Source organism: Erythrolamprus reginae, chromosome 2, assembly GCF_031021105.1.
Source record: "Erythrolamprus reginae isolate rEryReg1 chromosome 2, rEryReg1.hap1, whole genome shotgun sequence".
Taxonomy (NCBI): Eukaryota; Metazoa; Chordata; class Lepidosauria; order Squamata; family Dipsadidae; genus Erythrolamprus; species Erythrolamprus reginae.
The window spans coordinates 151,918,935-151,946,786 of NC_091951.1; the positions used below are offsets into that span (position 1 = coordinate 151,918,935).

A 27,852-nucleotide genomic window follows, 5' to 3' on the forward strand; every position below is an offset into this window, starting at 1 on the left:
ATAAGATTGTAAAAGTCTCAGTTTGCAAAAACAGAGTTTCCTTCTTGAAATTTACCACAAAAAGAATGATAAAAGAAATGCAAAATATGAAATTTATTTTTATCAAAATAATAACAACCCCGGTATATACACTAAGTTAACAAAGTAAAGTTTAAGGACTATTTTAATTTGCTGCTCTCATGATTCTTCCAGTGTGCCCTCTTTAATAATAGCTCTTGCTAAGTTTCGTGCCAGAGCAAGTCTTAGCATTTCCACCTTCATTATCTCTGCATCATCATCCTAGAAACAAGAAAAAAGGGAGAAAAAAATGAATGACATCACTTGAAATCAATTTTAGAAACAAAAGAATATTTTATAAGTCAGAACATACCAGTCATGGCCATGTTACTTCTCATATTTAGTATGTAACTCAGTGGAGTCCCTAAAAGGATAGCTCAAAGGCTACTGAATTTTTTAGAGGTCTTCCTCCACGACTATGGATACAGTTCCATCTTTTAAATACTAATTTAGCATGATGCAATACGTATTCAGGATAGAATTAAAAAATATTAATTTAGAATGAAGCTGCTTGCTCATCAGTGTTGGGAGGAAGAACCCAACATTTATTCATTCAAAACACATCCAAAATATCACAAGCCACTTCCAGAAATGCACTAAACCTATCTAGATTGGTCCTCCTTAGTCCACTCAATTGTCGAATATTCTGCACATTCTAGTAGACATCAGTAATTCTCTGCCATTCCCAGAGAGCATTTGCAGCTATTTTTATTGTTTGGTCATAACAGTGAAAAGCACACACAACCTTCCCACTAGCCTCCTGAAATGTAGAGAAGCTGTGCTGGGAAGGACATTTGGTAACACTTTCATACCATTAGAAACAATATTTTATCTTATGCTCCTTTCCACAGGTTTTAGAGAATCTGGATGAAACACAACCAGGAAAAGCAGGCTTTAGAAGCAATAAAACTCTGAAATGGGAAGGATTGTCCCCTTGATTCAAAGAACAACTTTTCTGTCTGATACATCACTAATTATTATGGGTAATTTGTTCTTTAAACACAGAAAATACTCCTTTTCCCATTTCATCTTTCTCTAAAATGCATATTTTGTAACGAAGTAATTTAGTAAAGTTAGTCAAGATCAAAAAGGTTACAATTAACGTAAGTGTATCCTTATAAGTATGCACAAACATACATAAGGGAAATATACAAAGAGATTAAAACACATAATTGAGTTAGTGATGCAGCATCTAATCTGGGTCAGTCACTGGGACCAGAGCTTTTGTCTTCCGAGCTTTCAGACTCGTGCTGGAGCCCATCCACAGGGAACTTCTCTGTATGCTCTGGACTGTTGTGGTATTTATATGGCGGCAGTTGTGTATACCATGTAGATTGTGTTGTTGATGCCTGGCTATTAAGTCAATCACTGTAATTTTCTTGTGCTGCCAAGCCCCCCTCAACCATAAGTACTTGATAAGGTGGAGGTAAATCAGCACTCCTATTGATGGGTGTCTTACCATATAAATACTACACACAGAACAGAAATACACACACAGCCCAGAGCTCACGCACAAGTTCCCTGAGGATGGGTTCCAGCATGAGTCCAAAAGCTCGAAAGACAAAACCTCTGATCCCAAGGACCGACCCAGACTGGATCCTGCAACATTATTCTGGGACACATATATTCGCCTTCATTTGAGAGTTAAGGTTCTTCCCCGATGCACTGATCTCAACAAAAACTATAGCTTATCTAAATTACAGTAGAGGTAATTCATGCTCTGTCCTCACATCCTGAAACTGTGTCAGGCCCTTAAAACAGCAAACTTAAGATAAGATTACCTGGAGCTTCTCTTTTTTAGGCTCTGCTGCCATCACATCTTCTAAACATTTCATCAGTTCATATGTCTGATCAGCAGAAAATATCACCTGCAGAAAATTTACTATAAACTTCACTTACAAGGCAGGACCACATGAAAATCACTACTTACATTATCTGTCTACTCTTGAAAAAGATTCCATTAAACAATGTTGTTGGAATTGAGAAACTGGCACATACAAATTAAACAAATCAAATCAAATAATGAACTTCATTTAAGAGCAGGCATCAAACTTAATGGACCTTACCTATCTGCAGCAAGTAACCTCTTCTACTTACAAAAGCAGTAAACAATCAGAATGCAATACACACACACTCTTTTTAGACCAATATCCTTGTGATTACTGAGATTTGTGCTCTACTATCATTACTTGAATTTTGGTAACAATATAGCACTGAAGCACTTAGGAACACACAAATTCTGGCTCAACCTGGTTTTTCTCAGTTTAGATTAATACCACTGCCTAACTGGTATCAATCAATTCATGTTGTATACTGGTAGCCCTCAGCTTATGGCCACAATTGAGCCCAAAATTTATAATCCTAAGTGAGAAATTTGTTAAGTGAGTTTTGCCCCATTTTATGACTTTTTTCTTGCCACAGTTGTTAAATGAATAATTGTGGTTGTTAAGTAACACATTTGCTACTGGCTTCTCCATTGACTTTGCTTGTCAGACGGTTGGAAAAGATGATCACGTGAACCCCAGACCCTGCAATGGTCATACGTATGAAATAGTTGCCAAGCATCTGAATTTTGATCACATGATCGTGGGGAAACTGCAAAGGTTGTAACTGTGAAAAAAGGTCATCTGTCACTTTTTCCAGTGCTGTTGTAATGGTTGGAATGGTCACTAAATGAACTGTTGTTGGTTGATTACTACCTGTATTGTATTTCAACACCAACTCCCATCAGTTAACAAAAATACATAATCCACAGAAATACCACACTTGCCTCTTTATGTTCTAGGAGAGGAAGTGCATCGGTCAACAAAGTCATCCAGAAGGAGCAAGGAGCAATACGAGCTGTCATCAGCATTAATAACAGTTTGGCTGCTGCAAAGAACTTCTTCTCCCCATACATGCGATGAAATTCCCGGTACTTTCCTGTAAAACATGTTAAGGCAGTCGTTTCATATTTAAAACACCCATCAATTCTCAATCTTGTCTGTTTGTTTCTTTGGTTGTTTGTTTGTGTAGCAATTTTATGCTACAAAATTTCTGGGTGACAGCAAAAGACAAAATAGGCATTTGTAACTAAGATCCGTTTAAATCAATAACTGAAATCCCATTCATATCAAAGAAACAAACTGATAAATCATTCATTACTAGCTTGTGTTTAAAAGTATATGCAATGGTTTGTGCTAACTAGGACAACTTTGAAATAAAAGTCTAGCTTTTATTTGGAAACGAAAATATATTTTATTAACGCAATAGCCTTTGAGAAGGCAAGAAAAAGACACTGATATAATCAAAGTAAAATGTTTAGATTGAAGACTGTTTTTCAATCACATGGGCAACATACTGTCCCTGGCTAGCATAATATCTGAGCCTTTGAAACCCACCCTTCCAGTTCAGGAAAACAGGAGGGATATTTGCGAGGTTGGTGTTTTTCAGTTTTGGAAGTTTTAAGTGGGAACCTTTATAGTTTGAGCAAATGCTTCAAAAATGAAGGATTTAAATTTTTTAGTTTCACCCACTCTAAACAGCTTTCAATCAGGACAAAAGGGGAAAGTGTAACTCCTAAGCCAAACAAAATCACACCCTAATGTCAAAAGATGGAATTACTCACCAAGAAATGTTAGTCGATCGCTAAGCAACATGGATGAACCCAAGTTGTCAATAAGGTCCAAGTCTGAGAAAGTACCTCTTTCACAATATTCTTTCAAAAATCTAGATAACAATATGGGTAAAATGGCAGATTAGCACATACAGTCATTAGTATGTACTGTATATACTATTAATTCTTTATAAAAGTTACTTCCTTATAAGCAAAGATTGTAAGGATTTAGATATAAACATTTTCCAAGTTCTAATCAAGTAATCTGTTTTTATCTGCATGAAATTACATAACATTTCCCCCAAATTTTATATAATTGTAGTCAATGAGTACCCAAAAAATGAAAAAAAGAAAAGAACATAGTTCATGTTCCTAATCATATTTTAGGGGAAGAAAAACCACTATTTCTGTAGGCAATCTCTCCTGTACCTAATCTATTTTTCTCACAGAGAGGAGAGAAAGGGATTACAAGAGAATAAGGCACACAATGGCAAGCATACCACTCTGCATAGCCAAATTGCTTCCAGTGTGTATTCCCTGGTGGATACCTCTTATCCTCTTGTAATATTTTCCTCTCTAATTTATATAAATACGAACATTAATTCCCTTCTTATTAATCCAGGGCCAGAGTGGGCATTCCAAAGAACAGGAGTGTGGGAAAGAAGAAGCAAAGCAGACATTAAATAAATAATATTAGCAATGCAATTGCCAGTCCCAACTGTGCTAACTCTGCGGACTAGCTGAAAAACATTTTAATAAGAACAGCAGCAGTAATTCTCTGAAATGTAAAATACTTCTCTTATATATTAAATACTACAGATCATTGATGGAAATTGACATATTAACTGGTATCAACTTTTTACCTGTTCAGTTTCATCATTCTACTGCTTAGAGTGTACTGAGGAGCACAAATCCAACACTAACGATCACAATATCATCATTTATTAGGCTTGCCAAATTCAAAGGAAGCATTCTCTCTCTAGCAATTATATTATCCTAAATCTTTAGATATGTGTTGTACTTTGCTGTTTCTGCAAACAAATCCTGCTTCCCCAAATCCTACCTGTCTGATATGAGGGTAGCAAAAGCAGCATCTTTGGCACGGATGCTCCAGGATAGTGCTGAGCCAAGGCGATTGTTCCGGACAGCCTTCATGGACATGATTTTACAGATGCTACGAACTGGGGTGAGAAATGATGGAAGCACACTTGGTAACTGATTCTTTAGAAATGATTACATTAAAAAAAAAAGTTTTAAGGAAAGTCACCTTGTTCAGTCATCATTCTCTGTTCACAAATCCTCAGTACTTTCAGGGCTTTATGCTCCGTATCCAAGGAAATCCGTTCAATATGATGCTCCAGGTACGCTTTACCATATTCTGGACAATAGTCAAAATAATCAACTGCAAGTTGCCATAAGCTGCAAAGATGGAACCATAAATACTGAATTGTCACTTCTGCATAGAGTAACTACTTCAGCTACTAGCCTACACAACACATACTAAAACGGTGAATCTCCTATTAGTTTTGTACATTCACTTTACAGCTCCCATTACCTAACGCCATAAGGACAAACTTATGCCACACGTGCCAAAAGCGTCATGCAGAGCCATCTCTCCGGGCACATGAGCTATCACTCGTTGCTCTTCCATGCTCTGGCGCACCAACCAGCTGGTCTTTACACGTACAGGAGTGTCAGAAACCAGAAGAGCAGCTTCCTGGTGCGCATGCACACTCTGGAAAGATAATGTTCTTGTTTCTGGCAGACTCAGATGCACCGGCCACCTAGTTTTCCGGTTTCTGGCACGCATGAAGATCAGCTGCCCAATGCACATGCATGCACTGAACACATGTGCACAGGGCAGCTGGTCTTCTGGTTTTACACACATCTCCTATTTCGGCACTTGGTGCCAAAAAGGTTCACCAACACTGACCTAACTGCTTTTAGAGACATCTAAGATCCAGTAAGAAATTTATTGGAAAAGCCTTTTAAATTTGAGGAATTAAGTCAATATAATCATGAACATTTTGTTTAAACCAGTGTTTCCCAACCTTGACAACTTGAAGATATTTGGACTTCAATTCCCAGAATTCTCCAGCCAGCAAATGGGGAATTCTGGGAGTTGAAGTCCAGATATCTTCAAGTTGCCAAGGTTGGGAAACAATGGTTTAAACAATCTTATTTTTTTACTTTTTAATTCAACAGATTAAATAAAACAGTCTGACAATAACATCTAAAAGATTTGAGAGAAAAGGGACATATATGTAAAATATATGTATATACTACTTGAGCATGGTCACTGACCTATGATAAATTTTTGGCCAAGCGATTTTTCACAAAAAACTCTGTGGGAGGGAGAGTTTTGTTGTTTTGTCCAGTGTTGGTATATATATTTATTTTACTCATTCTGGGAACATGGTGAAGGTCTGGAATATGATCCACCCATTTTAGATTGCCACTTTAACCTCTTTTAACCAGCACTAATGTCAGAGAAATGGTGGTCACTGAACTTTCTACAGTAGCTGAAGTGGGAGAATGTTTCAAATTTACCCTGTGTTGCTGCAGGATATTTTCCTGGTGAGCACAATCTCAATGACTCAGCTAAATAAAATTATGTCTCATTGAACAAATGAGATTATTAGACTTAACGTATTGAATCAGAACCATTATGTTTTCTTATATCAGATACTTAATGAAATTGATTGTTTTATCATTCCAGATAATTGAGAATTAGATATGTTTCTCTATTCTTTAACATCAGGATATTCTAATTAATGCTAAAAATAACCACCCATTTTGTTCGTTTGGATGGTTGTAAGGATGATATCAACTAGCCTTGAGCATAAAACATTAGGAATTCAAATAAAGCTGAAAACCTTCAATAGAGAGAAACAACTAGTAAATAAAAAAGCATTTGCACATAAAACACTTTGATGTTTAAGTGATACAAAATGTCAATATATTATTTAAATTTCATTCACCAGGGAACCCTTAGTAAATGTCTTTTATCTTGAAGCCATTTGGGAAAACTATCTAAATATTGCCTTGCCTTCATTACAGATTTACTATATGCATTCTATTCTTCTACTTTAGATATTCTTCATTGTTCTCTTCCACTCTATTTCCCTTCCTTTTAAATCAATGGCACAGGGTGTATCACTGCCTGATCTAAGGTGTACAAGATTCCATGCCAGTTTGGAAGTGCAGTGGAGCCAATAGTAGGATATCCATGATATCACTTTATGGCACTTTTTCAGAGGAGAGGTAGGTACGTTTTCCAGTACAGTGGTACCTCTACTTGAGAACATCTCTACTTGAGAACTTTTCTAGATAAGAATCGGGTGTTCAAGATTTTTTTGCCTCTTCTTAAGAACCATTTTCTACTTAAGAACCCGAGCCCAGAAAAATTTCCTAGGAAATTTGAGAGTGGCATGAAGGCCCAGCCAGTTTCTTGCCATTCCCTCTTTAATCCCAGCCATCTTGGGCTTTTCTGGGCTGCCAGAGGAGCCTTTCAGTGGCGCTTAAGGAGGCTTTTGCAGTCCAGAGTGAACGAAGCATTTTCCTTTCTCTGGGTGCTTGGACAGGGAATAAACCTCTGCCATCATCCAGAAAAAAGAAACGCTCCCTTCACTCTGGGCAGCCGAGGAGTCACCACAGTGAAGGAAAGGCGCCGACTACAATGCAACTGAGCAAGAGGAGAGGGGAGCCCTTCAGCATGGGAAGGAAGAGGCAGCAGGTAGCAGCAGCAGCAGCCAGTGTATGGGATGCAGTGTATGGGAGGCAGCCTCTTGCCGGGTGAAGCACGTGCTCCTCCTTGCTGCCTCAGAGTCCCTCTTTTTTTTTTTAAGCCTTAAAGTTTTGGATTTTTTTGATTCCCCTCACCTCACTTTCTTCCTTCGGCAGCGACTCTCCTCCTCCTCTTCTTCCTCCTCCTCCCAGCTTTTATTTATTTCCTAATGGGTTTGCACGCATTATTTGCTTTTACATTGATTCCTATGGGGAAAATTGCTTCATCTTAAGAACGTTTCTACTTAAGAACCTGGTCACGGAACGAATTAAGTTCTTAAGTAGAGGTACCACTGTATACATATCAGTTTTCTTTATTTGAACTCAGAGCCCATATCCAACTTCAGAAGAGGAAATTTGACACATCAAAAGATGTGTCTAGAATTGTAGAGCTCCTACTGTTATTGGAACCAATGACTCTCTGAATCATATGGTTTTTTCCCTTGCCTTTTCATTACTGGCAATACAATACTGTCTATCGATGTGTGAGTGTGTATTTACATAAACAAAAATTCTTACCTATGATGGGCAAAGAGCCCAGAAGCATATTCTAGCAGGAGGTATTCACGCATATTGGAACCAAAGCTAAGGAATAACATAATATATCAATTTTCTAACTGACATATAGTATTTCTGATATAATTTCTTTCAATATCAAATATTTTATGCTTCAGTAAAATAATTAAAACAGAAATTAGTGGAATATCATCATCATAAATATGAGAATTATTTTCAGTACAGTCACACGTGCATTAAATAAAATTCATTCAACCTCAGCCTTGCTTCTGTAAAATGGCAATAATACTGTCTCTTCTCTTTCAGGAATTACCACACTAATGTATATGTTATCCCTATAGATGAGTTTGAAGGATTACATAAATTATTCTAAAACAGAAATTTGAAATTAATAGTTGTAAAACTGAGCCTGATAATGAGAAGAAAGGGAAACTTACTAAAGATTGTGCGACTGGAGTAGATTGCAATGGTCCAAGAGATCTGTCAGATGAGCTACAAACCACCAGTTGCTCAAGGCAATGCTGCAAGAACAAAATCAGAAGGAATCTAGGATTGCAGTACAACAATATAAAATGTATTTACATTCTCAGAAAAACAATAACCCCTATTTTATTACACCTGCAGAATCCTACTTGTTTGCTGCATACTTTTCCCACTTTTTAATTTTTAAAAGCTTTCTGGCTTTTTGTTTGTATGTTGCTTTGTCGATCACATACAAATTAAGAATTAAAAACACAAAGATGATACAACTCACCTGCATTCTTTAATCACTTGGTGGATATCAAATTCAAAAGCTGCCAATAGGATAATGTCTAATGGTTCTGGACTGCCTTCTCCTCCAAGAAACATGTCCAGGCTGGACTGTGGAATAAAGATGTAAAAATACTGAGGTTGTGTCTAACTATTACCAGATATGTTCTCTTTCAGTAAAAGACCACTGGGATTTCTCAAAAATAACAGATTACTTAAAATGCACACTCAACTGCTTTTTAAATTGAAATTGGCTATTTTCCCTCATTTTGAAGAAAAAGTCCAGGGTCAGGTTACTCTGACCCCATAGCTCTATGGAGTGGGTTGAATTTTCTGAGGATCTGCTTCCATGATTATGTTTCCCCAGTTGTTCAACTCAGTTGTCAGCCCGTGGACACTTTATTTCAGCTCCTATTACTTTTACATTCATCCATTCTGGACTTTACCTGAAATTTTTTCTTTTTTTTCTTTCATTTGGAACAATGGTTTCCTATGCTTCCCTAAGAAATCACTCTTCGCTGTGAGTGCCAGCCTTGTGCTGCCTTTGGACACCTGAGTGGACTTTCTTTATCCTGGTGGCTGGCTGCAAGGAAGCTCTAGAGTGAGCGGTTAACATCCTTGCCCTATTCACCTTTCAAGACCATTTGCCTGGCAAGGCAGACTGTCAGTGCCGCCGCTTATTTTACAATCAGTTTCCAGCCGCGAGGTTACTGGCGTTTCACCAGTTGTAGCCAGGACGATCAGCCTCCAGCATGCTTTAGTCAGCTCGACTCCAGCTTCCTGCAGTTTTGGCACCGATGCCATTTTGCTTTCAATGGTCGATCTGCTCGCGGTCTCAGCCAAGGCCACCATTTTATTTTTGCTGCAACCACCACTTTGAGGCCTCTGCCTCCCCAGCCTGCCTTTCCATCATGACCGCCATTTTGTTTGGAGTCACGTTAGAAATGATTCTCTGAGGCGGCAGCAATAAACATTGGCACCTTCAAGGTGCATAATTGAGCCCTCCTTTTGCCTCCGTCGGATCCCTTCCCCCATTGCTCAGCAACTGGGCGGGGTTCCAGTCTTGATTGACAGCCAGCTATGGTTAAGTGATCACTTTATGGTCCCCAGCTGCCCCAACATTCAGGCCCTGGGCTGCTGCCCTATATCTGCAGGTGAAGGGGTTCCTGGCTGCTACCATACTTCTTTCTCCATTAGCGCAGGAGCAGCAGCTTTTTGTGTAAGTCTGCCTTCTTCTCTGATATCACAAATATTTTAACAGGTTGGCCTCCATCTCCCATCCTGTTGATTTCTGGCCTGGTGGACCAGTACTTCCTGATGCTCTCTGACTAGCTGTTCGGCCCAAATTTCCCAGACTCCAGCACACACCATTCCTTAGGCACATAGCAATTTATTTTTATTTCACTATTTAGGATGGACAAGGAAGCTATGTCATTGTTCTATTAATAGGGGGTCTTGGTCCCTCCTGCCTCCGACAGAGTGCCCAGAGCTATGGTTCAGCCCAGGCCTGCCTGCCAGTCTGGTGGCTAGGGAGAAACTTAAAACGAAGGGCCCAGGCCCTACAAAGGCTTCTAAGGTGGATTTGAAGGCAGCCCTGAAACACCAAAAATTGTTGGAAAAAGAATTTGCAAGGGCAGAGGGGTCCTTAGAGTGGCACTCCTCATCAAAGGGCTCCTGAGGCAGCTTCTGGGAGGCCTGCTTCTGCTGGTTCTCACCTGCTCCTTTGGGGGCTTCCGACTGCTCAATCTGACCAGATCATGGACGGCGGTGCAGTGTCCCAGGAGGCACTGCCTGCCTCTGATCGTCTGGAGGTTCTGGATTCCTGCCCTGCCCAGAATGTGTCAGCTTCCAACAGTAATTGTTGGGCTTTCCCCCTCGGCCACCTTTATCCCTACCACAGCGGGGTTCCACCAGGGAAGGGTTTTGGACCAGGACAAGGTATAATCACTTGGCTTCCTATTGGACGTAGGCAACCCTGATCTAACGGCAAAATATGTCACCTGTGCATAAAGATGGAGTTCCACGTGCTTCACAGTAGGATGACAATATAATAGCCGGGTCACAAGAAAATGGTACCAGGTTGTCATTAGTTCTTTCTTTTCCAAAATGGCATTCTCATCTCCGAGTAGGATCTAAAAAAAATGAACAAGAGTTCTTAAGGATTCGGTTTTGACCTAAAAAAAACCCACCGATCAGCTCAGGGTTTTAATATATAGTATGCCAATTGTGATCTTATCAGGCTGAAAATGATCATCTATACCTCAGTTACCTAACATTGAATAAATTTAATTCACGTGCTTACCAGACATTTGTACTACAAGTAGTCCTCATTTAACTACCATTCGTTCAGCAACCAAAGTTATTGCAGCTAACAAATGGTAGTTGCAACTAGTCCTTGTAACTACAAATTCCAACCCGTAGCACACCCAGAATCACATGATCAAAATTTGGGTGCTTGGTAACCGTTTAGCCCACAGCTAAACTACATAAAGACATTATATTCCAAATTCCATCACTGGCTGACCAGATAACCATATTCTTAAGACCATATGCATAGCTTATGTTTATGTATGCACATACACACACCTTACAGAGATCTTCCATGTGAGAATTAGAAGCAAATGTTCCATCTTTCAGAAACCTGTCACATTCCTCATGCCAGTGCTGCCATTTCAACTCCATCTCTGTCAAAGTCTGGTTACTGCTAGGCTGCAAAGGGATATATAATGAAAAGGTTTTTGAAATTCTTATTGCAGTGTTTCTTTTACTAATTTCACATGAAAACTAAATTGTTTTGGTGTATGTTTATCAAGCGTTTTAAGAGATTTGTGCAGAATAAAAGATAACGTTTATCCAAGTAATGGAATATTTAAATTGGAACTTGAAAGAATACATAAGAACATAAGAAGAGCCAGGCTGAATCGGGCCAAAGCCCATTGAGTCCATCATTCTGTGTCACACAGTGGCCCACCAATTGTACATGGGAATTTTGAGCAAAAAGAGAAGGCAAAATCCTCCCTTTCCCTTGACCCCCAACAAATGGTACTCAAGGGAATCCTGCCAGTGTTACAGATATTTTTACAGTAGAGCAGGATAACATGCTGGTGACAAATATCTATCTTTAATTTACAGGAAATTAATCTTCACAACTTAACCAGTTGGTGTGGGATTGGTGTGGGATTGGTAGCTTGAACATTTCTGAACATAATGATATGGAAATTGAACTGGAAAAATTGATGCATATTGGTTTATTTTGTTCATGAAATGCACGCCCCCCGTTTTTTTAAAATAGTCTTCACTTTATGGATAGTTTTGCTAGCAAAATACATTCTATTTTACTAAAGTTGGTGTGGGATTGGTAGCTTGAACATTTCTGAACATAATGATATGAAAATTGAACTGGAAAAATTGATGCATATTGGTTTATTTTGCACATAAATGTATGCCTCCCCCCATGTTCAATTATTTCAATTTATATAAAAATTATGCTGTTAATTTCAAACTTACATACTTTTTTTAGTAAAATGGATTTGTTTCATAAAATTAGTTCTCTGGCTACAATGTGGTTGATTTTCAAAAGGATATTCCAAATATTTCTAGCCAAATATGTATAAAAAGTGACAATAATGGCACACAGCAAGGCCGAGGGGGGGTGGGGTGGCCCTTTTGTGGCAAAAATAAACCAATAAGAACCATTTTTTCCAGTTCATTTATATTTTTCTTATATTCATAAATGTTCAATTTAGTATATCAAACCTTTTGGGGGGAAATTCCTTGGGGATTTGTAGCCTTAAAAAATAGAAATTGACACGAAATTCAGAAAGGATGGGGGGAGGGGCTTTTTGATCAAAATAAAAATATAAGTCTCAATTTTTCTAGTTCAATTTTCATATCATTATGTTCATAAATGTTCAAACTAGTTTTCCAGTTGAAAATTTTTTCAAAAAGACCAAATTCAAGTACCTAAAAAAAATCATTTTGGTCTGGGTCTATATGACCTGAACAGACTAAACGTGACTTTTTTTTTGCCCAGAAAAAAAAATTTCCCCCCACCCCCACAAATATTTTTTTGATGATCAGCATTGTTAAATTGAGTAAATGAATGCCTAAGATTTTAAAGAATATTTCGGATTTGGAGCATAAAAAAATAAAAAGTGAAAATGGTTGCAAGCAGCTGAGGGGGGGAGGCCTTATTTCTGATGTTAAAAAACCAGTAAGAATCATTTTTTTCAGTTCCTTTATATTTTTCTTATATTCAGAAATGTTCAAGCTACCAATCCCACACCAACTTCAGTAAAATAGAATGCATTTTGCATTTTGCAAGCAAAACTATCCATAAATTGAAAAAACTTTCACAAAAACGGGGGGGGGGGGGGGGCGTGCATTATATCAGCAAAATAAACCAATAAGATTTACTTTTTTCATTTCAATTTTCATATCATTGTGTGAAGAAATGTTCAGACTACTTTCCAAGTGAAAAAAGCTTTCAAAAAGACCAAACATAAGCTCTGCAAATGAAGAGTTTTCGGTCCGGGTCAAGGTGACCCGGGAACAGAAGATTTGTAACTTTTTTTGCCCAGCAAAAACTAAGCCCCCCCCCCCCCCCAAAAAAAAAAAATTCTCATAGAGAGAACCCCTGAAATGATGAACAGTCATGAAATTTCAAGTTTCAGATATGCAGGGAAAATTTTTTACAGGGACTCAAACTTGGCTTCGGGTCAAATAGACCCGAAACAGAACAGCAGGGTTAAGTGGAAATTCTTTCCAATTTTTTTTTTCATGAGTACAGCCATTCTAGAGAAACAGCATTCTTCTTAATGCCCTGTCAATGATTTTATAACATTATTTGGCTGATGCAAGACACTTATCTTCATAGTAGTATGAAAAAAATGAACATGGAGAGATCTCTGCTGGAGTCTTTGAACCACTCAAAAAAAGAGCGCTGAAAACTTAGTAATACAAACCAATGATTCTGGATTCAGCAAGTTTTATATGTTTTTGAAAATACATGTTTACTATATCATTACAGATCACCCACGTAATATTACAAAGAAAACTGCAAACATACACTGAGAACAGGCATCTTCTTCATCAATTCATCTAAAACTTTGCACATGTGCACTGAAGTGGGATTGGTGCTGGCTTCTTTAGAAAGCAATTGCCGAGCCTCATCCATTCTACCCTGAAGTACATAACCAGTTACCTGAAAAATATACAAATGGTTTTACATATTATTATTATTATCATCCAAACCATGCATGCATGGTTATACTGACACACACCTCATAAAAAAGAGATATAAAATTTCAACAAGTAAAACAGGTTTAAAATGCTCTGACAGAAATAAGTATGATGGCGGAAGCCATTTTTCCTGTTGACCAAAAAAATTGGATTGTTACCATGCAGAGCTAATCATTAATACATTAAGCTCGATTCTAGGTCTACAATAATTGTAAATAAGGCAGCCTTACAGTCAACTTTTAGGCTGATTCTAATGGGAGAGGTGGTGGGGTTTTGTTTTTATTTTTTTGTTTTTGCAACCTTCAGATACTACATAGGTGGCTCAAACACTATAAATTTTCTGTCATCGTTGATTCAGTGTAATAACTTGGGAAAAAAACCCTTACATAGAAACATAGAAGTCTGACGGCAGAAAAAGACCTCATGGTCCATCTAGTCTGCCCTTATACTATTTTCTGTATTTTATCTTAGGATGGATATATGTTTATCCCAGGCATGTTTAAATTCAGTTACTGTGGATTTATCTACCACATCTGCTGGAAGTTTGTTCCAAGGATCTACTACTCTTTCAGTAAAATAATATTTTCTCATGTTGCTTTTGATCTTTCCCCCAACTAACTTCAGATTGTGTCCCCTTGTTCTTGTGTTCACTTTCCTATTAAAAACACTTCCCTCCTGGACCTTATTTAACCCTTTAATATATTTAAATGTTTCGATCATGTCCCCCCTTTTCCTTCTGTCCTCCAGACTATACAGATTGAGTTCATTAAGTCTTTCCTGATACGTTTTATGCTTAAGACCTTCCACCATTCTTGTAGCCCGTCTTTGGACCCGTTCAATTTTGTCAATATCTTTTTGTAGGTGAGGTCTCCAGAACTGAACACAGTATTCCAAATGTGGTCTCACCAGCATTCTATATAGTGGGATCATAATCTCCCTCTTCCTGCTTGTTATACCTCTAGCTATGCAGCCAAGCATCCTACTTGCTTTCCCTACCGCCTGACTGCACTGTTCACCCATTTTGAGACTGTCAGAAATCACTACCCCTAAATCCTTTTCTTTTGAAGTATTTGCCAACACTGAACTGCCAATACAATACTCAGATTGAGGATTCCTTTTCCCCAAGTGCATTATTCTACATTTGGAAACATTAAACTGCAGTTTCCATTGCTTAGACCATTTATCTAGTAAAGCTAAATCATTTACCATATTACAGACCCCTCCAGGAATACATTTTACACTGTATTCAATTAAAGAGCTTTCTGAGCAAAAATGAATAAAAACATGCCTTACCACATTCCAGAAATTTTCATGTTTTGCTGGATTCTCACTCCCCAGAACATCGCAAACCATGTTGTCTACTTCACACACATGAAGACGTACCCAATCAAGCAGGTGACATAACACCAAACCCGCTGGAAAAATAAAATAAAGATACATGTTTATGAGCCCAAAGAACTGTCTGAGATACTATTTTTAGAAGATATAATCCCATTTCTATATTCCATGTCCATTGCAGACAACATCACAAATGCTATTTCCTATACTGATGGTATTGTCTTATAGAGAAGATGTAGTTAGTTAGTTATGTATGTATGTATGTATGTACGTATGTACGTATGTATTTACGTATTTGATTTTTATGCCGCCCTTCTCCTTAGACTCAGGGCTTACAACATGTTAGCAATAGCACTTTTTAACAAAGCCAGCATATTGCCCCCACAATCTGGGTCCTCATTTTACCCACCTTGGAAGGATGGAAGGCTGAGTCAACCTTGAGCCGGTGATGAGATTTGAACCACTGGCCTACAGATATACAGTTATACAGTCAGCTTTAGTGGCCTGCAGTACTGCACTCTACCTGCAGCGCCACCCCAGCTTTTATAATCCCCAGTTATAATTATATGGTGGAATGATATTGTACAGATTTATCTGACAATTACAATTAGGGCACCTAGAAACTAGCTGCTGAATCAGAGCGTGATAGGAAGTAGTCCGCTAGGCGATACAATGCTGCTCCTACTTCCTTACTCACTTGCATGCTGGTGGAGTAGGGCTGCTCAGTTTTGTAGTGGCAAGGACCAGATCCAGAAAATAAGGCCTGTGAGCTGCTGTAACCTGGGCTCAGCCAAATAACAGCTCAATGCACCATGCATCTTTTTGTGATACATTGTAAACTTCCTATTCTCATACTACAAATAGATTATTTTGTTGCACTAAGTCAGCTACCAAAACAAAAAGTGAGCACCAGAAATTAATCATGTCTCCACACCAGTAACAGTATGTTACACCAGTAATAGTATGTTTGTCAGCAGCAACAGCCTTTTCCTCACAACTGTTGCAAACAGTTTTATCCTTAAATAATAAAGGGAAAAGCCATTGTCTTCAATGTGAGGAATGTGAAGGCAGAGAGGAATTTTTTCTCAGCTCAGAAAAGTATTATGAAGATACCTAATTAGAAAATATAGCATGTGAATTCTAAGGGAATATGTGAAAAACATGAAAGTAATCTTGATTTCATTATAATTCAACATTCACCTGGAGTGTTGAATTTATATTTACCAATTTTTGGTGTTGAATTTATATTTACCAATTTTACACACACACACATACACACATTTGGGTATAACAGGTTGTCCTGATAGACTGGTCTCACGGGAAAGAAAAAAACAACATTCACCTGGAGCAGTTTCAATAAACATGATTTCACACAGATTCCAGATCAGCTCCATTGCGGACAAAACAGAGACCTAAGAAAGATAAAGATCAATTTACTAGAGATTTCCATTATAAACCTTTATTCTTGAACTCTTCCTAACATGAAAAATAACAGTCAAAAAGTAAATAAATTCAATTATATTGAATTTGCTGCAAATAGACAGGATATTATTAAAATAGGTTTTTAGATTCTATTATTTACTAGCTGAAGAGCCATTTTGGTGTAATGGTGAAGGGCTAGAAACCAGAAGACTGTACATTCTAGCCCATCTTAGGCACAAAATTCAGGTGAGTCACACTCTGCATATACCGTAATCTCAGGCGAGTCTGTCTCTCTCAGCCCTAGAAAAGAGGCCACTGCCATTATATTGCCAAGAAAACTGCAGTGATTAGTCAAATGACTCCAAGGCACACCCCTCCAAAAACAAAAACACCAGCAGGTTCAGAATGTTCAAGCTCAACGTTTAATTCTTTATTCTGATGAGTATGAACTTCTGTGTATTTACATTTTTCCATAACCTGGAGCAGAAAAGAGGGATTACCTGTATCTTCTTTGGAACTAGTTTAGAAATTCAGCATTAAGCAAAATTAACATCTCCTCATGTGAGAAATGGAATCAGCAGAGAACATACAAATCTATGAATCTTTGAAAACGGCACCCACCATACTGTAATAGTAATATGACATCAATTTTCCCCATAGTATGTTCTCTGTTTTCAAAACTTTTAACAAACTTTTACGGCCACAAAATGTTTTTAAAACAGAAATAGCATTGAAATGGCATTTTAGACAAAACTGGCTTCAATCTGCCCTATGGAACATAATTCACAATTTAGGATCGTATTTATGGTATGACTTGCAGAAAGCAACTGTTTATCCTGTTAGTTCAGGGGCTCAAACTCAATTTCATTGAGGGCCACACCAGGGTTGATTTTCATCTTGGAGGGCCAGATGTGGGTGGAGGGTAGATGTGGCTATGGTGGGCGTGACACGGAACCACACCTCCACAGATATGGTTTTACAAATTTATAAAAACAGGGAGGCATACATTTCTGTGATTTTATTTTTTAATACTTACTTGATCTATTTGATCACCTTATGGACTGCTCCAGAGGTCCCATTTTGAGCCTGGAAGGCCTCCTGGACCACTCTGGAGGCTAACAGCTGTTGTTGGGGGGTGGGGCCTACTCATGTCCCATTTTTGGTTGCAGAGGCATTGTGGGCCGGTCCTTTGCTATTTCCAGACTGGCCCCGCAGGCTAGATTTAAGCAGCCCTTAAGGCAGATCTGGCCCATAGGCCTTGTGTTTGGTACCCCTGTGTTAGTGGTAGGAACAATACACATCCTTCCACCAAAACCTTTTTAGGTGCAATTAGTTTAGAGTTAAAATCAGTGGAAGTAATGCATGTATAAGAAAAACAGTTGCTTTTCCAAATTAAAGGAACTTTTAGGAAGAAGAATTGGAGCAGTATAAAAGGATTGTGTAGCTTTTTACTTCATGACATTATTCCAAATCACCTGCAAGAAGCGTATTCATTCTCACAGGACAGCAGAAACATTTCGAAAAGAGTAAACACAGATTGGCAAATGCATGTACATACAAACCTACAAGTGGGCAAGTAACCTGGAGACAGAATTCAGAAATATAACAATTTGGGTAATAATTAAGCCTCTACCATGTTTTACTTCTCCATTATCTTTGGAATATAAACACAATCGACTAGCTATCCAAAGTTACATTAGCATTTATAATTATACTCGGAACATTCAATTTTCAAAATTGATTGATATTATAAAAGATACATCAGTGGAATCTATAGACAATTATTGGAATATTACAAAAATCAAGGACTAAATATTGTTGGACAAAATAACAGAGATGATATAAATTTAGAACTACGATTAAGAAGTAGATACATTCCTGAACAAGCAAATTTAATTCAAAGCAGATTGTAGCATTGTGTCTGCTATTGCAGATAACAAATATTCTATCAGAACTCCAAAATAAATTCAATGGGCTGCATCGAAATTAAAATAAAGGAAATACTAGTAGTAAATTGTTCTCCAATAGTCTTATCAAAATAAAACTATACACATTACCTGTGTACTGTAGTGTGTGTTCATTGCAGGATCCCGTGCAGATACTAAATCAAAGAAAAATACAGAAATCAATATTTATTATTATTCAGCTTTACCATATCAAAACCATTGTTTAATCCAGCTCCACTATACATTGCAAAAAGATTTGTACATTGTTCATTTACCATTTTAACTAGTTACATTCAAAACACTATAATTTTTCATCAGATATCTAAGCAATTAGTGTCCCCTCGATTTTCGCGGGTTCAAACTTCGTGGTTTTTTTCTATACCACGGTTTTTTCTCGCCCGATGATGTCATACGTCATCAGCAAACTTTCGTCTGCCATTGCTGATTGGCCGAAATTTCGGCCAATCAGCGTTGTTATCACAAAAAAAAATATATTGTTAATAAATAATTATGTTTATAAATATCAGGATCACTAAGTGTCTTATTCAATGGTGAGTACCAGTAATAATGGTGAGTAAATGGTTGTTAAGGGAATGGAAAATGGTAATTTAGGGGTTTAAAGTGTTAAGGGATGGCTTGTGATACTGTCCATAGCCAAAAATGGTATATTTACTTCCGCATCTCTACTTCACAGAAATTCTACTTTCGCGGGCTGTCTTGGAACACATCCCCCGCGAAAATCAAGGGAACACTGTATAGCAAATGCATAAATCTTAATGGGTTGATTAACTATTCAGTTTTGGAACCAACTCTACAGCCAAATGTCACAAGAAGTTTTGCAAGTACTTGTTCAGACTATGAAGCATTCTGATTTGTTTTAAACAGTCTATTGTAGAGGTTTCCATTTAATAAAAAGTAGAAAACTTACTAGCCATCTGATGTGAATCTTCCATGCAGGCTCTTATAACTGATCGATAACTTTTGCTTATTCCAATCAATCTATCAAAAAAAAGGAGAATAATTTGATTTTGTTTTAAGCATCATATCACCTCGACAAATGCCAGGTTTTTTAGTACAAATAAGCAATATCAGATCCCAACAGCCTCTAGACACTGGGATAGGACACCATAGCATCATTCAAAAGGTTTGAGTGGGTATCAGTTGCTACAACTGTGCAGGTAGTCCTCAATGTATGGCCATTTGATTCTGAACAAATGATGGCTACAACTCAGTTGTAATGATGTACAATTACATCATTACAACTGAGGCGTCCTCAGAATTCCAGCTTCTACAGCATCAACATGACAGCAATCTGAGGGCTTTGCAATACTCCACAATTATGTTATCACAATTTGCATACTTCTTCAGAAACTCTTTGAGGAAAGGTTGGAAGTTGCTGGAGTATGTCTCCCTCAAGCACACATCCTCCTCAGACCCTTCAAACTCTTGCTGCCCCAGCCATACACACACACTATTTACAATGCTCACTCTGTCTTCCTTGCACACCCCCATGGACCCTCCTTATCCTCCTTCGCAGCTTTGAGCACCCTTGCTGACCTTTGCTTCTACCGCACCCCCTTTGCACCCTCCTCACTGGGCCATGCCACATGTCCCTTCTATAGAAACATAGAAGACTGACGGCAGAAAAAGACCTCATGATCCATCTAGTCTGCCCTTATACTATTTCCTGTGTTTTATCTTGGGATGGATATATGTTTATCCCAGGTATGTTTAAATTCAGTTACTGTGGATTTACCAACCACGTCTGCTGGAAGTTTGTTCCAAGGATCTACTACTCTTTCAGTAAAATAATATTTTCTCACGTTGCTTTTGATCTTTCCCCCAACTAACTTCAGATTGTGTCCCCTTGTTCTTGTGTTCACTTTCCTATTAAAAACACTTCCCTCCTGGACCTTATTTAACCCTTTAACATATTTAAATGTTTCGATCATGTGCCCCCTTTCCTTTCTGTCCTCCAGACTATACAGATTGAGTTCATTAAGTCTTTCCTGATACGTTTTATGCTTAAGACCTTCCACCATTCTTGTAGCCCGTCTTTGGACCTGTTCAATTTTGTCAATATCTTTTTGTAGGTGAGGTCTCCAGAACTGAACACAGTATTCCAAATGTGGTCTCACCAGCGCTCTATATAAGGGGATCACAATCTCCCTCTTCCTGCTTGTTATACCTCTAGCTATGCAGCCAAGCATCCTACTTGCTTTTCCTACTGCCCGACCACTATAATCATGCACAGTGAGCATCCTCCCCAACTGTAGCTGTTCCTTCTCGCACACTCTTCCCAGGCCTTGCTTCCCTCATACTCGGGTGTCCCGTCTTTGCATTTTTCCTCTCCCCAACTCCGGCCATGCCTCCGTTGTGTCCCATCTCTTGCTGCATCTCCCTTACACTCCTACGCACCCTGCCAAAGTCTCTTCTTCCTTGCACACCCACCATTCTCATCTGCCTTGCCTCTTCACACACACCCTTGCACACTCCTACACCTGTTAAATGCCTGATGCCCTACTTCCAAATGACTTGCAATTTGCAACTTTCTGTTTGCTCTCACAGTGATTTGGTCGTGGGAGATTGCACTGCCTAATGACAATAGGATTCAGTTAATGACGTAACTGGGACTGCAGGTATTGCTGTGATCGCTGTGATACAATTACAGTAGAACCCCGACTTACGAGACTAATTGGTTCCGGAAGGAGGCTCGTAAGTCGGAACGCTCGTATGACGAAACATTGTTTCCCATAGGAAACAATGTAAAGTCAATTAATCCGTGCAACAACAAAAAAAACCCGCTGCCGCCGAATGCGGAAGTTAGCGTTCGGCTTCAGGAGACAGCTGCGAAGCGGCGCGGGTGTTTTAAAACGTCGCAGCCGGCCTGGGGGGCTCGGGGGCTTCCCCCCGAACCCCCCAGGCCGGCTGCGACGTTTTAAAACACCCGCGCCGCTTCGCAGCTGTCTCCTGAAGCCGAACGCGGAAGTTAGCGTTCGGCTTCAGGAGACAGCTCCTTGGCGCTCGTATCCCGAATGTGAGCTCGGGAGGCGAACAAAAATGTCGCTCCCCTCCCAGCTCTTATCTCGAGTAGCTCGTAAGTAGAGCTGCTCGTATGTCGAGGTTCCACTGTATGCTTTATGACATTGCTTAGCAATGTCAGTTGCCATCATAAATCAAAGGCTACCTATATTCTGAAACGTATATAAATGTTTCTTTTATGCCAACAAATAATTACATAGAATAGAGCTTAAACGTTTGTGAACACTTTTACATTTTCAATATTTCTGTAAAAATGTGATCTAAAATATGATTTCAGTTAAATTCCTGCAAGTCAATAGGCAGGAAAGATCTAGTTATTGGAAACATATTGTTGCCTAAGATCAGCATACCAATTACTGGAAGGAATGCTTCACGTATGTTTGCCACACATAAATATATAGCTTTGGATCATTTTCCTCAATAAATGAATAAATGAACAAGTATAATGTTTTCAACTCATTTTGTTTATCTAATTTTAGGATTTGTATGGAGAAGAGGTCAACCTTTAGGTCACACTGATGTAGAAATATTGAAAATTCAGAAGTACAGTATTCCCAAACTTTAAACACTTCAGTGCACCAAAATACAGAAAACAATGCAAAATACTTTTAAAAACTCAATACTTTAGATAATTACTGTGCAGTTTTCGGCTTTCCAGCCTTTTCTTTCTCATTCTTCTGGAGTCCAACAAAGATCCCATGTGATTCATTGAAAAGCTTCCGCAAAGTCTGAGAATAAACATCCTGATCTTTGCGTACCACATAGACAAAAGGACAACCTGGAGTCTTCTCTTTAGCCTCTGAAACAAATGTTGTAGAAGTTTCTATTTTAATTGTGCAGTAAATGCTATTATTTAAAATTGGAATTCTAAATATATTGCAAATTGGTATTATATGTCAAAGCAAAATTTGAGGAAAATAATATAGAGATTAAGTTGGTATTCTCATTGTTGACTGTTAAAGAGACAGTAATTCTGTAAGGACTTTAGGGAATATTCATAATTACATTTACAGCTTCATATCAGTGTTATTGATATTTATATTTTAGTGTTTTATACTGTATTGTAAATTGTCAAAATCATTTTTGTTAAATGTGGTAGCATATATTCAAAATATCTATATAACCAAATAAAATAAACATGTTATTTACAAAATTCTAGAAAACTCATCTTAGAACAAGAATAAGATATATTCCTCAATAAAGCAGAGGCAAATAATTAAAGGTTCAGAGCCCTACTATTACACCATGCAGGCTTTTCTAATAAAATCTGTGTATTGCATAAAGAGACATAAGTATTATCAGGCAAAACAAAAATGAGTAAGGTCTAACATACAATAATCTATACAATCAGTTAATAACATAATAGTAAATCTGGAGATTACTGATAATGGAAGACCATCTATTTATATGTTTTCCTTTTCTTTCTAATTTTATTTTTAAAAACCTCTCTTCCATGCCCCAAATGCTTCTCTATCTTCCAATCAGAAATAGTCAGAAATTAGAGACAGTACTGACCCTTTAACTGTCTATGGTAATATGGAGACATACGTGATGAGGAAGCAACCCTCTACTTCCCTCAGGAATTGCTTTGGCTTTTGATGACTTGTCAACTTTGGGCATAATAGAGGAATTTCCTGGAAAGAGACTCCAAGAAAACTCATAAAACTATGGATAGGTTTTGAAGCAGTCAAACAAATCTTGCAAAGAATATCATTGTTTTAGTACACTGAAGAAAGAACTTTTAAGGTGCTTTCCAAAAACTGCATTCAAAAATTTTATATAGTCCTAGAAAAATGTGATCAAGGAGCTGTGAAATTCTCACAAATTGCATCTCTATTAACCAAACTTAAGTAGCTAATTTCATTACACTTCATATAAGCTCCCATATTCTTAGGAGGCTTAATATCCAAATAATACTTTTAAAAAGGTGGTCTTCATTATTACATCCTCCAGGATACAGCAGACCACACTGTTATTAATATTAGTAATTTATATGCTAACTAACCCCCAGGGACTCTGAGTAGTTTACAAATGGTTAAATATATTTAAAAGTAAATAATGATACAAGAAATATTTAAAAAGAAAAAAGACAGCAAAAACAATCTGGATGGAAATTAAAAAAGTTAAAAAATGGGTATCATTAATATAAATACTGTATAAGCACTAAAAATTTAAATTTATTTTTGCTAAACTTTTTCCTTCATGTGTTTTAACAATCACTTGTGTTGTTTTATTTTTCTATTTTCTTTTTCCTATACCCTGTTTTCCCAAAAATAAGACCTTATCTTACATTTTTTTTGAAAATTAGCACTTGGCCTTATTGCCATGCACTCAAAAGCTCGATTGGTCTTATTAGAAAGGGATGTTTTATTTTTGGGGGGGAAAGGGTATTTATTTATTTTTAAAGAAGAAGGGCTAGGGGTAGGGAAAATGTTAAAAAAGGAATGTAGTTAACAGAAGAAAGGATACCAAAAAGAGGTCACTGACAACCATTGGCTCAAAGCTTCAATTCAGTTCAAACTAGTTCCAACAGTTAATCTACTCCAGTATCTTGCTTTTGTTTATTCATATCATGAGCCTATTAAACAAAGAAAACTACATTTAATAAAACATATTGCCAACCTGTTGGCCTAAACAAGGTTTCGCACACCAACATCTCTGTGGGTCCCCATGTAAAGCATAACTGTTTTTGGTCAGAGTTCACTCCTGGAATAAGCTGTTTAATTAAAAAGAGAAAGAATTGGACAATATGATATTGATGCAATCAAAAGCTATTTAATCCATCAATAAACATTTTAAATGCAGTAACTACAGCTGAATGTATATATATATTGCTGTAATAAAAAAAAACAGGTACAGATGATCTCCAAAAAAAGAGAAGCTATAAGTTATATGGTAAGTGTAGAGGATTCTGTTAGGTTATGATCCATTAGATCAGTGTTTCCCAACCTTTTTTGAGCCGCGGCACATTATTCACACTTACAAAATCCTGGGGAACATTGAGGGGGGGGGAGCGAGGGGGCTAAAAAAGTTTGGACAAAAAACCCCTCTCTTCCTCCCTTTCGCCCTATTTCTCTCTCCCTCCCTCCCTCTTTCTTTCCCTCTCTCTTCATCCCTCTTTCTTCCTTCCTTTTTTGCTCTTTCTCTTGCCCTCCTTCCCTCCCTCTTTCTCTCTTTCTTGCTTTCTCTCCCTCTCTTGCATTCTTTCTCTCTCTCTCTCTCTTTCTCTCTTGCTATCTCTCTTTTATTCTCTCTTTCTCTCTCCCTTGCTTTCTCTCTCTCTTTCTCTCACTTGCTTTCCTTCTCTCTTCCTCTTTCTCTCTTGCTTTCTTTCTCTCTTTCTTTCTCTCTCTCTTCCTCTCTCTCTTTCTTGCTTTCTTTCTCTCTCTCCTTTCTCTCTCACACACACTCTTTCTCTCTCTTTCTGTCTCCATTGCTTTCTCTCTCTCTCTTTCTCTCTCTCTTTCTCTCTCTCTTGCTGTCCTCTTTCTCTCTTGCTTTCTTTCTCTCTCTTGCTTTCTTTCTCTCTTCCTCTCTCTCTCTTTCTCTATTTCTTCCTCTCTCCCTTGCTTTCTCTCTCTCTCTCTTGCTTTCTCTCTCTCTCTTTCTCTCTCTTGTTTCCTTCTCTTTCTCTTTTGCTTTCTTTCTCTCTCTCTCTCTTCCTCTCTTTCTTTCTTTCTCTCTCTCTCTCTTGTTTTCTCTCACACACACTTTCTCTCTCTCTCCCTTGCTTTCTCTCTCTCTCTCTTCATTTCTCTCTTGCTTTCCTTCTCTCTCTTTTTCTCTTGCTTTCTCTCTCCCCTCCTTTTTCTCTCTCTCTCTCGTGCACCACGCCGGCAACAGAGAGAGAAAGAGAGAGAGAGAGCGAAGAGAGAGTGGAGGGTGGCTTGCCGGTCCGCGGCCCCCTGGATCAGCGGCCCCACATGGTCCCAGCGCGGACTCCGCCATCACCTTCGCCTCCGCCTAAGAGGCAGCAGCCACATTCAACCCTTCGCCCTCCCAGGTGTCCATGGCGCTCAGTGCCCGGCTACGCGCCGCCTCCGCCTCCCGGTACCCCGCCCGACTTCTACCTGCAGGAACGGGTGGTGGGGTGCCACGAAGGGCGGCACTTGGAGGCCACCACGGCACCGTTGTCATTACGGCGCAAAGCCACGCAGTCCCGAATTGCTCGCTTCTCCGGCTAGCAAGCCGGCTGCCTGGGAAAGCAGCGCACTTTTCAAACGCGCGCTTTTCAAACGCGGCGATTTCTTGGGCAGCCGACTTTGCTGGCCGGAGAAGGGAGCGATTCAGGACTGCGTGGCTTTCCGCCACTTCAAAAATTTCTGCGGGGGCAGGGGGTTCCTAATGGCTGTGCGGGCGCACGCCCACGCAGCTTAGAAACAACAGTGGCCAGCGCCCTCTCACCGGGCCCCAAAAGATCACTTCCCGTCACCGCCAGGGAAGCTCCAGCCAGGCCGGGCTCGCGGCACACCTGACCATGTCCCGCGGCACACTGGTTGGGAAACACTGCATTAGATCACTTAGCAATTGCAATGTAAAGTGCTTGGATCAGAATCAAAATTATCACATGGCATCTCACTTATCAACCATTTCACTCAATGATGGAGACTCTGATCCCAATTATGGTCATTAAGTGAGAACTACCTGTAACCCATTTCAAAAGAACATTCCATAACTTGGGCTAAGTGGTGTCAAGCAATTTCATCCAGATATTGGGAAAGTTAAATTATCCTGACATGCACAAACTGAAAACTACAGGACCAAATTCTTTCATGTCTGTACCTATAATGAAAAAATCTCATTTGATGCAAGAAAACATACACAGTATATCTAAAGCTTTTATCAGTTCCACACAGCATGAGCTACATTTATGTTTGTCCACAGTTTGAAAGTTCTACTTAGATATTAAGTCAGCTTTCTGGGTGAAAAACTAAAACCTTGGTTAGACGCAGCCTGTCACTCAAAAAGTTTTTATTCATTTTTATTCCACCCCACCTTTATTCTCTTGAAATTTAACAGGGATGCCGTGACATACCAGTTGCAACAGAAGAGTCTCTTCTATAAGGGTTCACACATTGTCTAATTGAAACAATTCATTTCGTTAAAAACTGCTGACACCTAATCGTCCATAGAATGGAATAGAAAATAGAATAGAAAACAGAGAATATAGGATATACCAGTAATAGAAAATAGGGTAGAATAGAATATAGAATATATATTGCTCAAAGAAATAAAGGGAACACTGAAACACATCCTAGATCTGAATGAATGAAATATTCTCATTGAATACTTTGTTCTATACAAAGTTGAATGTGCTGACATGTGAAATTGATTGTCAATCAGTGTTGCTTCCTAAATGGACAGTTTGATTTCACAGAAGTTTGATTGACTTGGGATTATATTGTGTTGTTTAAGTGCTCCCTTTATTTTTTTTTGAGCAGTATAGAACAGAATATAGAATATAGAGAATACCAAAGAACCTTTACTTGTTTTCACAACCTACAATGCAGATAACGGCAACTTTCTAAATATAAAGACGTTCAAATGTCTTCTTTCTGCCCCCCCCCCCAAAGTCGACCAGAAAAGTCGGCAGTTCGAATCCCCAGTATAGGTGAGCAGGGGGTTGGACTAGATGACCTCCAAGGTTCCCTTTCCAACTCTTGTTAGTGTTAAGGTTCTCTATTCTTATCAGCTTTGCTTTTCCAACAACTTTTGTATAGCCGGTATTGCCTATTTACGGCATCTCCTAGGATTGTCCATCCATGACTGTGTCGAAAGCAACCATATCAATAAAACGGGGCTTCGATTCCTTCAGTGACGGCTGAGCAGAGGGCTCTGCAAGCCGCTTTCCGTCCCTAACGGGGAAAACCCCATCAAGCGAAGCTTTCCCTTCTGACGGTGGAGGGCGCCTTCCTGCCGCCTCTAATTCTTTCCCTAGTGCTCCTCTACGACGGTTCCCTGAGCGCCAGACGCCATTCCCCCGGCACAGAAACTCACCGTGACCGAGGGCTCCACATCCAGCTCCTCCATGCCGCCCGGCGGGAAAAGGCCGCACTCCGGCCTCCCTCGATTCCTTCTCGTCCTCCGCGCCTCAGCGGCGGCGCTCTCAACCAATCGCCGGGCGAGGCAGGTCCCGCGCGCGCGCGCCCGAGGCCGAAG

General features: G+C 38.9%; 1 protein-coding gene across 1 annotated transcript; it reads right to left on the reverse strand.

Moving 5' to 3' along the window:
• Positions 1–78: 78 nt before the first annotated feature.
• On the reverse strand, positions 79–27,852 carry NUP85 (nucleoporin 85). The gene is made up of 19 exons (XM_070739944.1): positions 27,691–27,852; positions 24,316–24,409; positions 22,330–22,492; positions 19,580–19,650; positions 18,763–18,806; positions 16,626–16,695; positions 15,239–15,360; positions 13,773–13,907; positions 11,291–11,413; positions 10,705–10,836; positions 8,709–8,815; positions 8,392–8,475; positions 7,958–8,023; positions 4,920–5,071; positions 4,716–4,833; positions 3,665–3,765; positions 2,828–2,979; positions 1,839–1,925; positions 79–279 (listed from the first exon to the last, which is right to left on the reverse strand). The coding sequence occupies exons 1-19, from the start codon at positions 27,721–27,723 to the stop codon at positions 178–180; spliced, it is 1,956 nt and encodes a 651-aa protein (XP_070596045.1). The 5' UTR covers positions 27,724–27,852; the 3' UTR covers positions 79–177.

Bases quoted from the DNA above. Each gene is read 5' to 3' on its own strand.
- NUP85 (XM_070739944.1), bottom strand. From the start codon at position 27,723: ATGGAGGAGCTGGATGTGGAGCCCTCGGTCACG. The intron at 22,493-24,315 runs GTTGGCAATATG...CATTTGTTTCAG, and splicing joins AACCTTGTTTAGGCCAACAG to AGGCTAAAGAGAAGACTCCA. The intron at 5,072-7,957 runs GTAAGAATTTTT...CCATCTTTGCAG, and splicing joins GGGCTCTTTGCCCATCATAG to CTTATGGCAACTTGCAGTTG.